Source organism: Camelina sativa, chromosome 7 (genome assembly GCF_000633955.1).
Source record: "Camelina sativa cultivar DH55 chromosome 7, Cs, whole genome shotgun sequence".
In the NCBI taxonomy this organism is placed as follows: Eukaryota; Viridiplantae; Streptophyta; class Magnoliopsida; order Brassicales; family Brassicaceae; genus Camelina; species Camelina sativa.
In genome coordinates this window covers 33,300,891-33,311,797 of record NC_025691.1, presented here as the reverse complement: position 1 = coordinate 33,311,797, position 10,907 = coordinate 33,300,891, and the positions used below count along the sequence as shown (strand labels likewise).

At 36.3% G+C, this 10,907-nt stretch overlaps 2 protein-coding genes across 5 annotated transcripts in view; one reads left to right on the top strand and one right to left on the bottom strand.

The window, feature by feature from the left end:
- Positions 2,774-6,712, bottom strand: LOC104704031. 2 transcript variants are annotated; one of them, XM_010420146.2, is made up of 7 exons: positions 6,184-6,712; positions 5,642-5,938; positions 5,215-5,340; positions 4,406-4,746; positions 3,771-4,293; positions 3,647-3,679; positions 2,774-3,562 (listed from the first exon to the last, which is right to left on the bottom strand). In XM_010420146.2, exons 1-7 carry the CDS (start codon positions 6,377-6,379, stop codon positions 3,075-3,077), a joined length of 2,004 nt encoding a protein of 667 aa, XP_010418448.1. In that variant the 5' UTR covers positions 6,380-6,712; the 3' UTR covers positions 2,774-3,074. The 2 variants fall into 2 exon arrangements, with proteins under 2 accessions (XP_010418448.1, XP_010418447.1); XM_010420145.2 differs by having other exon boundaries at positions 5,642-5,944; positions 6,184-6,698.
- LOC104753069 (serine/threonine-protein phosphatase PP1 isozyme 3) overlaps positions 7,845-10,907 on the top strand; it is a 4,072-nt gene continuing 1,009 nt past the window's right edge. The window contains exons 1-5 of one of the 3 annotated variants that reach the window (XM_019228143.1): positions 7,845-8,345; positions 8,752-8,992; positions 9,841-10,159; positions 10,310-10,519; positions 10,607-10,890. In XM_019228143.1, the coding sequence (XP_019083688.1) occupies positions 8,168-8,345; positions 8,752-8,992; positions 9,841-10,159; positions 10,310-10,519; positions 10,607-10,621 (963 nt within the window). In that variant the 5' untranslated portion in view covers positions 7,845-8,167 and the 3' untranslated portion in view covers positions 10,622-10,890. The other 2 variants (XM_010420144.2, XM_019228144.1) reach the window with 2 other exon arrangements.

Genomic DNA, 10,907 nt, shown 5'->3' with positions numbered 1-10,907 from the left:
AAAGTACGTAACTTGTCGCATAGGTTATTCTTGAATAATAGGTGATATGAGTACTTTACCGACCCAAGTTACAATTAAAAATCAATCACTTTTATGTTTGCGTATAATTAGCATTGTCTCTTATATCTAATGAAAGTTAACCCACCTGCTTGACTTTTTGAGGTTTTCGAACTTGGCGTATCATATGCTTTTCACGGCTATTAATTACAGTAATCAGTTAACTTATTGATTTATAATAGCAAGCGTTTTTGGAATATAACAGATTAGCTTTAAGTTTTGTAACCAAGTAATCCTTTATCCTTGCTTAATGGTAAAATATATATGATATATATATTTATATATAGTCATATAGCCTTAATTCGTTTCTCTTTTAGAAACTTAATTTGATACTATTAACTTTGTTATTCAACGTTTCTGAAAATTCTATTACTGATCGTATAAGGTCAATCGGATAATAACAACTGCGAATAACTAATTGTCTAGTGTATTTCAAAGTTTACTTTTGTCATGAAGTAGTCTATATTATGTTTACGTCGTTGAACTAATAATATTTTACGTTCATGCATATAGAAGAAACACACAAATTTTTGGGCTTCTAGAAGAAAATTACGTGATCGAGGCCCAATACCCACCATATATCTTACTTAGTCAATGACACAACACAACCACTTAACTTCTTGTACATAGGAGAGAATCTATGTCATCTTTTGATTTGTCATTATTTAATTAACTTTCAGCTACTCCTTGAAATCATTTACTGTAGTTGCTTATTTGACTTTGAAGTATCATCAAGTCTTCTTTACCTTCCTAACTCCTTAACTAGAGATAATTCATAATTTGTCCCTTTAATATAATTAATTTTCTTTTACATTCTTAAATTCGAGTAGTGATATACAAAGCGATCACTAACAAGAATTGTTTATATTTAATAACTTACATCAACAACAATTATCCTACTTTGACAACAGAAAAATAGAAAAGGAAATAAAGCTATAAATGGTAGTATTAAGTAAGAACAAAATATATAATTATTATAGATTATTTTCTGATTGTGTGGATACGCTTTTAGTTTAATGAATTGAAAAATGTTCAAAGTGTTTACATTATAGAGTTTTCCATATTTTCTATATATTGATGCTCGGCAATGAGAAGTTTCAGTGTGTAACATGCTCTAACGTCAAATATAATTGTGTATTAATGGATTGTTCATTTGAAAGAGATCTAATGATCTATATACTAATATACAATGTATCTATTATGGTTGATAGATAATTATTTATATATTTGATGAGATGTAGCATCTTCTAATAAATATGATAATGTCATACATAAACAGATAACCATATCTTCTCAATTTGATTTAAGATCAAAAGACACTATATGGAAAAAGGTGAAATGTTGGTAAAATTTCTGTTGGCTATTCCTCTGTTCCTTTGTGAAAAACTCAAAAGTTAGCCAATTAAACAAACAATAAATTTGACAAATCTTTATATAGAGAGTATTTAATAATAGAAAGCTTAACCGATCGTGACTGATCGGTGTGACACCACATACTTAAGCGATTGAATAAGTTTGAATTAGAACCGACTTCATGATGGCTTTCCAAATTTAATACATTATCTTAGAATGTAATATTTATTTTAATATATGCAACATTTACACATGTGTGATGTGAATTAATAGTTACATCTCTACAAGAAACAAAAGTTATTTTGGTTGACTAAAAAAAATCAATCGTATGATTCATATCCTTAAGCTCTATACAACTGGCTTGCCCTTGTACTGCAGAAGCTCTAGTCATGGCTAGTCATGACCTACTCATACACAATGCGAGAGATGTGTTTTAGTCTCACCAATAATCGTTGTATATATCGACCGTGGTAACAAAGTGTGGGTTTACTTATAAAACCCTACTCGATTCTATTTTCTAATATCCGTTGGTTCAGATTAGAGTCGGATAATATCTGGTACCCATCAAATCCGAACATATAAACATATTTATAATACTTAGTATTAATATAATTCAATTATCTAAAATTATGATTATAATTTTGAATATTTCAATTAGTTTTATATCTAAATATCTAAAATAATTTGCTACATAAATCAAAATTTAGCTAAATTTATTTAAATTTAATTAATTTTAAATATTTTTTTTTCGGGTACCGGTAGTTTGGATACTAATCTGGTTCTAAAATTTGTAGTTTGAACCGACTCGAACCCAATAGTACCCAAATCAAACCGAATCCATATATCAAAAAATACCCAATAGATTCTATTTTTTTAAATCCGTTTATCCGAACCCGAACAGTTACCCGAATGTCCATCCTAAGAGGAACTATCTAGGGTATGAATTGGTGGAGAGACAATACAAGGTAGGTATTGTCAATCAGTCAATGACATGGTTTTGAGGAGCATCAAGTTTTGGCATTAGGAAACCGTCGTCATGGAGAATGTTCGAGTGTTGTAGTCCTCATTATTCTTCACATCAAGGTGTATGCGATATTAAAGTATAAACCGTCGTCATGGAGAATGTATAGCTTCGGTCACTAGGTTTTTAAATGATTCCATTGCATGGTCGTTCGCTTAAGTGTAGTATATAGGTCTGGAAAGTTCAAATTAATTCAAGTTGCGGGAATTTTTATTCAGTGGTAAATTGCCACACTTGTGTCTGGAAAGTCTAGCTTTGTCACTAGAAGAAGGGAAAGTATTGAACTGTGGGTTCTTTTAATATTGGAACTGTATGGTTACATAAATATGCCCAAATCCAAGACACTGAAGTTGAGATTTTTAATTTTCATCATTAGGCTCGTAGAACAGAAAACTTTAAACACAACAGACCTTACAAGAACTGTGTGGCTACAACTACAACTGAAAATAAAACGTTACAACATTGAGGGCAATACATATATAACTATATATATGTATATATAGTCCTCTGCACCTAAACTGTGCACATAGAGAAGAACTTACCTTACACCGTGACACCATTCATATTTACAAATGACTCCTACCGGTTTCTTGAGTAAACAAGATTGGTTTATATGGATCCACCACTCTTATGTTCATCCGGTTCATGGAAATTTCCGAGCTTTATGAGGATACATGGATGACCTTTGGAGTGTTCTTGTTGGTGGTGGAGGCGGCGGCATCAAACGGGAGTGATTCTTGAATTTGCTTGTAGATGAATGTTTTCTATGTGATTCTATTGGGGATGATGATGAGCTTGGGAATGTTCCTTTCTTGTTCTCCATTGTTGATAGTTTCAGTCTCTTTGAAGGCTTAAGATGATAATGTTGATGATTATGCTCTGCGGCTGAATCTTTTCTCACATGGTTGTTGTTATTGTTGTAGTTGCTTGAGTTATGATCGAAGGAGGAAACAGTTGTCTTGTGCCTTTCGGGAGGCTTTTCGAGTAGTTTGGTTTTGCGGGCTTTCTTGGATTTCTGAGAGAGCTTATTCGGCCATCTGAGGATTCCATTTGGGTTGTTGTGGTTTGCGGATTGGACTGCAATGTCACAGAGCGTTTGAGCAGCTGCTAGTAGCTGTGGACAGGAAAGAGCTGTACACAAAATATCATCATCATCAGAAGAGGATTTTTGATTAAAATTTGAGGTAATCAGTAATAGCATTTGCGAAAACATACCATCATCTTGAACATCTCGGGATCCCTCTGGTTCTGTATTCGATGAGAGATAAATTGATATTGTATAGTTTTAGTTGGGAGTATAAAAAGCGGGGAAAAAGAAAAAAACGATAACAGATTCTACCTTTAGGAACAATGGAAACTTTTGGAAGGGTAGAAACAGATGCTTCTGGGCACTGGCACGAAGTGGTGTTACCGAAAATTGTTTGACAGGTCTTAGTTCCAGCAATAGTTTGCTTCTGTAGTGGAGGGACTAAGTTTTGGTTGAAAGTGAGTGATTCCAGATTGGCGAAATTATCAGTTATACCCTCTGTAGAACCCATAGTAGTGTCGGGTATTCTTAGCCATCGTCCTTGACAAAGTGTCTTGCCGGTTACAAGCTTTGCTGCTTCTGAGTTGGTTCTAGAGCTCCCATTAAAAGCCTGTGACCAAGGGAAATGTGGCAATCCACTACGAGGAGGTAGTTGTTTAGCAGAACGCTGCTGGTCCGAGTTGTTTTTAGAGTTCTGAGAAGGTTTTGATGCATCTTGGAGCAGAGAGTCTAAATCTTTTGGCGGAGGAAGGCCTAATCTTTTTAATACATCACTAGCGTCGCATAATGGAAAACTAAGTGGAGTGGAAAGAATTTCAGAGTTGATACAAAGATCCTGAGAAAACAAAGAATAGATCACATTCCTGTTATAGCAACAAAACCATTAAAGTCATGTATACTTACAGGTCAAATCAGAATATATATGAAACTTGGATTAAGAAATCTACCTTGGAAGATGAGGATAGATCTCCATCCAGGGCGTTTACTTTATCGGTGTTTTCACCATTTGGTAGTGAAGCAGAGACAGAGCTGGGTGGTGAACTCAAGGTTCTGCTGAGACAAGTTTCTAATTCTGTAGAGCTTTGTGATTGAACAGGCCTCCTAGTTGGTACAATGGACCAAACATTTCTGACCACACTGAGCAAAGTGTCATTAATATTCTCCAATTTCTTCATCTTGTCTTTTCCCAAAGAAGGGCACTCATAAGAGCCTTCAAGAAGATTTTTCAATGACAAATCTTCAATGAGTTTGGTAACATCATTTATTGCAGGCTTCAGGCCATAGGCACCTGCATATAAGGAAAATTAAGAGGTGGACACAATACTAGGAAAAAGTTCAGAGCATTTCACATGAGGAGGATATACTGACGAGACCTTGCTATATCAACAAGGCCGCATTTTAATGAATTAGTAGTGAAATGCACAGGTGCTATGACTCTCACACTGTCCCTTTGGTACCTTAGTAATGCAAAGAATATGTCAGCCAATGAAACCTTTTCAATGTGATGTCAGAGATGATTAAGATTAAAATAAACTAAAAATCACAACAAGTGACTGAGGGAACCTCTAAAGCTACCTCAGACCAGGTTCATTTGTAAATCACTTCAAATTCAGACGACGCAATTTATAGAACTGAAAGTGTAAAAAATTATAATAACTAGCCGAAGTAAATGGACCAGGTTGAGGAGTCAACTGTTGAATTAGCAGTACTCTATTGGATACCACAGGAAGAGACTAATTCAGAAGCAGTCACATACCGAAAAATGCATTCTCGCCAGACGCTAAATTGGTAGTTGAAAAAGTTCTCGTGGGAACTTTAGAAATCCTCCTATCACCTCGCTTGCCGTTACAACTGGTCCGCTGTTTCACCACTAACGGTTTATCTGTTTAGCAATCAACAGAAGGTAAATAAGTAACCTACGCCAAGCCAAACTGATACAAAACAACACTTTTTCCAGAGGGTGAACCAATCAACTATCATCAACATATTACATATTCTTCAAAAACATCATGCTATTGACTAGACGACTGCATATACTGCAGACAAGGAAATCACAAGAGGGTTCTCATCGGAACTTAAAAATCGCACAGAACTTTGTTATTTCCAGATGGTCAAGACAATCATCAGTTTCAAATTCTCAATGTTAACCTCTTTAAAGGGAAAAAAAAAAGCCTGAGATATACCCAAGAAAGTAGTAGACCGTTGCCCACACATCTCCTTGGTGTCGTTATCTCTTGGTGTGCTCACAGTGTCATCTAAAAGTATCAGTTTAGTCCTTCTCGAAGTCCCATTACTACTACTCGAAAGTTTTCCTCTTTTCCTAGGAGACTCAGCACTTTCTGGACTGGCAACTGGTGAATAACCGTTTGAAGGCTCGGACGAATTTTCAACTCGAAGTTTGGTAAGCCTATCATGTACAAAGTCGTGTGAATGCATTAACTTGCGCCATAACGATGAATCTGACGCCCCACTGCTACTTCCTGCAACTGAATCAGGAAGAAGAGTAAATCGAAAAGTATCTAACCAATCTTTGAAAAGTTTGCAACTTTACCAAACTCTGATAGATATATGTCTGTCTTATTACCAAAGTAGCAAGAACAAACACACACATTTGGATCTACGACTATCCAATGAAGCCCCAAATCGAGTTAAACTTCATACCCCCAAATGAAATGTGAAAGTCAAAATGAAGAGAGAGAGAGAGAGAGATCATCAATTAGGTAACCTTTCTTGTTGATTGAAGCACTACAACGCTCAATCGAAGAATTAACAGCACCACCAATAGAGACACGAGCCTTGTCAGAGTTGTTATCTGCTTTATTATTAGAAGAAACCCTAACTCCACCACCACACCCTTCAGATCCCATAAGCTTAGCCGGCAACGAAACATCCACAGGACAAGAAACCTCTAACCCATCCATCACAAACCCAAATCGAAAACATCGCGGAAGCTGCGAGACGAACTCATCATCATCATCTCCTTTAAAAGCAAACCCAGATAGTTCGATTCGAGCTTTAAAGAAAACTAAAAAATCAAAAGAAATTTATGGATTGAAGTGAGCTACAAGAGTGCGATTGATTTGGGGCTTTTTTTTTTTGTATCTGTCGATGAAGAAGAGGAGGAGAAAACGAAATGGAGCGGCTGCGTAAATCGAGGGTGTTATTAATTCTAGGGCAAAAAGAAAAGTGAAAGAGGAGAGAAAAAGATTGGAGTATTTATAGTTTTCGGGAAATGAACTTTGTCTTTTGTTTTTTTTAGATAAGCCGTCTAGTCGGAACGGTGAGATTGTTCCGGTGAGCTCGTCCGTACCGGTAAAGTATATCACATTATTTGCGAGTTTAGAGCCGTTGGATGTAGAGCGGTGACGAGGTTTTTTGTGATCTAGCTGGTTAATGGAGTGACACGTACTTCAAGTGAAAAAACTTCACTTGGTTCATGTGAGTTTCCAGAAATGCCACTGGGAGATTCTCAGGTGGGTTTGCTTGGAGCGGGGGGTGTGTCGGGGACTTATATTATCTTTTGACGAAATTACCCCTTATCTTGAATATATGATGAAATGAATGAACGACGTTAGATTTGTGTGGATTCCGTTTTATAGTTTCTTTTAAATTAACTAAGATAAAGACTTTAGTTTTTAGTTTTAACAGTAAAAAGATCATTTTTACTTTTTACTTTTAAACAAGAAATTTCTTTAAACATGAATTACAGAATTTTATTGAAAAAAAAATAAAGAGAACTTTAATAATAATCCAGATTTGTGCTAAGCTTCTGCACCTTACGTAAATGTTGGATTAGCAGCAATTGGGCCTAGACGAAGAAAAGCAATTGTATGTGCCAAATATATAGACTGGCATAAGAGTGGATCTACCTTGTTTGTGTGTCTGTGTGGGTTTTTTTTTTTGGGTTTATGTCATATATGTGGATAAGCGTTGGCAGAGTCTTCGTTACGTTTTCGATAATTTATAAATATATACGTTTGGACACGTTCAAGAGACAACATATTGATAAAAAAAAGATTCTTCAAACAAATAAAGTCGGGAGTTTTCTTTTTTAACCCACTTATTCGGATTTCAAATAAACATATAGTATTGTTTCTTTTTTTTTTTTTTTTGGTCAACCAAATGTATAACTCAAATTTTCGTTTCAATTTTTTTTTTTATCGTTTGGAAAAAGTAAAATAAATTTTTAGTTTCGAACTCTTTATTTGATTTGTTTCGATTCACAAAAACAAAATATAGAAATACTATTAGTTTAGTTTTATTTTTTTAAAAATAATACTCCAGCCGCATTTGACAAAAAAAAGTTAAAAAACAAATTTATGTTTTTTAAATTAGTAGGAAAGAAATAAAGTTTGGTCAAAAGACGAAGCCGTCCCTTCCGGTACACACGAGCCGCACGTGTGCTTTCCTTTTCTTCTCCTTCCCCCTTGTCTCTCTAGCCGATTCTCTCTGTCTAGGGCTCCTCCTCCTCCGTCTTCTTCTTCTTCTTCTTCTTCTTACCTTCTTCACAAACCACAAACCCTCTCTTGTTATCTCTCTCTCTATTGATTCTGTACAAAGAGGAAGGTGGTGATTCTGAACAACCTTGATCGGAAACGGAGCTCCGAAACTGGAGGTCGGACACGAAAAACAAAAAAAAAAAAACTCTTATCTCAATCCCATCCCGCCGGTGTTTCGAATTCGAAGGGGTTATTGTAGTTTTATTTTTGATGGAAGATAGTGTGGTAGATGATGTTATAAAGAGGTTACTAGGAGCGAAGAACGGGAAGACCACGAAGCAGGTTCAGTTCACGGAGGCTGAGATTAAACATCTTTGTTCTACCGCTAAACAGATCTTTCTCAGTCAACCTAACCTTCTCGAACTCGAGGCTCCTATCAAGATTTGTGGTATTCCATTTTATTACTAACCCACATGTCCTTTTACAATTTTCTTCTTTGATTTGCCTAGATTATGTTCCTTTTGAATGGAACTCGACGTTGATTAGCTAATTAGAGCTGTTGAAATTACTTAAGAGGAATTCGTATCATGATGATGGTTGGTCAAACTCGTGTTTCTCTTGATAGCAGAGCTTGGTTAGAGTTTTGTATAAATGCAAATATAGTTTAGATAGAGTTACTTGATCAGTTATATCATCAATCAGTGAGTTACCAAATGAAATTAGAAATGATCATTGGTCTTCGTATCCATCTTTGATTTCGGCTAATGTGTTATGTTGTCTCCATATCAAAAGATTCAGAAGCTGCTATCGTGTTGTGTGGGGGATTGAGTTTTTGTTTTCGTATGTTTTAACAGGAGATACACATGGTCAGTTCTCGGATCTTTTGAGATTGTTTGAGTACGGTGGCTACCCACCGGCTGCAAACTATTTGTTCCTTGGGGATTATGTAGATCGTGGAAAGCAGAGTGTAGAGACCATATGCCTTCTTCTTGCTTACAAGATCAAATACAAAGAGAATTTCTTTCTTCTACGTGGCAACCATGAGTGTGCTTCTATTAACCGTATTTACGGATTCTATGACGAGTGCAAGAAGAGATATAGCGNATTTGATGGAAGATAGTGTGGTTGATGATGTTATAAAGAGGTTACTAGGAGCGAAGAACGGGAAGACCACGAAGCAGGTTCAGTTCACGGAGGCTGAGATTAAACATCTTTGTTCTACCGCTAAACAGATCTTTCTCAGTCAACCTAACCTTCTCGAACTCGAGGCTCCTATCAAGATTTGTGGTATTCCATTTTATTACTAACCCACATGTCCTTTTACAATTTTTCTTCTTTGATTTGCCTAGATTATGTTCCTTTTGAATGGAACTCGATGTTGATTAGCTAATTAGAGCTGTTGAAATTACTTAAGAGGAATTCGTATCATGATGATGGTTGGTCAAACTCGTGTTTCTCTTGATAGCAGAGCTTGGTTAGAGTTTTGTATAAATGCATATATAAATCTGTTGTTTAGATAGAGTTACTTGATCAGTTATATCATCAGTCAGTGAGTTACCAAATGAAATTAGAAATGATCATTGGTCTTCGTATCCATCTTTGATTTCGGCTAATGTGTTATGTTGTCTCCATATCAAAAGATTCAGAAGCTGCTATTGTGTTGTGTGGGGGATTGAGTTTTTGTTTTCGTATGTTTTAACAGGAGATACACATGGTCAGTTCTCGGATCTTTTGAGATTGTTTGAGTACGGTGGCTACCCACCGGCTGCAAACTATTTGTTCCTTGGGGATTATGTAGATCGTGGAAAGCAGAGTGTAGAGACCATATGCCTTCTTCTTGCTTACAAGATCAAATACAAAGAGAATTTCTTTCTTCTACGTGGCAACCATGAGTGTGCTTCTATTAACCGTATTTACGGATTCTATGACGAGTGCAAGAAGAGATATAGCGTTCGAGTTTGGAAGATTTTTACTGACTGCTTTAATTGTCTCCCTGTTGCTGCTCTTATCGATGAAAAGATCCTCTGTATGCACGGCGGGCTATCCCCTGAGTTGAAGCACTTGGATGAGATCAGGAACATTGCTCGTCCTATTGACATTCCTGACCATGGGCTGCTATGTGATCTCTTGTGGTCTGATCCTGACAAGGATATTGAAGGATGGGGAGAGAATGACAGGGGAGTCTCTTACACTTTTGGGGTTGATAAAGTCGAGGAGTTTCTTCAAACACATGACCTTGACTTAATTTGCAGAGCTCATCAGGTGATGTTTTGCTTGAGGAAAACCCCTTTTTAGACATGTATCTGTGGCATTTCAACTTCTCATCATAGTGCTACTCAAAGCTTATTATGACTTACTAATTATGGACGAATACTTTAACCCATTGAAGTTTGATTTGTTTTTTCACTTTAGGTTGTGGAAGACGGGTATGAATTCTTTGCAAATAGACAGCTAGTAACGATATTCTCGGCCCCAAACTACTGTGGAGAGTTTGATAACGCAGGAGCAATGATGAGTGTGGATGATTCCTTGACTTGCTCATTTCAGATCCTTAAAGCATCTGAGAAGAAAGGAAATTTCGGATTTGGCAAAGCAGGAAGGAGAGGAACCCCGCCTCGCAAGGTGAGATTGTTTAAAGCATCAAATGATACAGCAGTTTTATTAGGGGCCTTTCTCCTTACGCATCTCATTGTTTTGTTTTCTCTTTAGGGTGGAAAAGGCTGAAGAAAAATCCCATAAACTCTGTTTGTGTGTTCCATGTTACTTGGTTCAAGACATTTGCTTGAGCTGAAGTGTTATCAAACTGTCTTCTTCTTCCTCTGCTATGGGATCACTTTGTCAAGGGGGTACTTCTGTCTTTTCCCTTGACTACTCTGGATCACTTTACATGTCTTTGAACTATGTGAATGTGAGTTATATTCTCTGTGCGATACACACTTTATGTTGTTTTTCTGTCAAAACATGTAAATGAAAAATCATAATGTTCCTCGTCACTTTGGAAAAACAAACG

Bases quoted from the DNA above. Each gene is read 5' to 3' on its own strand.
- LOC104704031 (XM_010420145.2), bottom strand. From the start codon at position 6,379: ATGGATGGGTTAGAGGTTTCTTGTCCTGTGGATGTTTCGTTGCCGGCT. The intron at 5,945-6,183 runs GTTACCTAATTG...TTCCTGATTCAG, and splicing joins TGCTTCAATCAACAAGAAAG to TTGCAGGAAGTAGCAGTGGG. The intron at 3,563-3,646 runs GTATGTTTTCGC...TTTTGTGTACAG, and splicing joins CCGAGATGTTCAAGATGATG to CTCTTTCCTGTCCACAGCTA.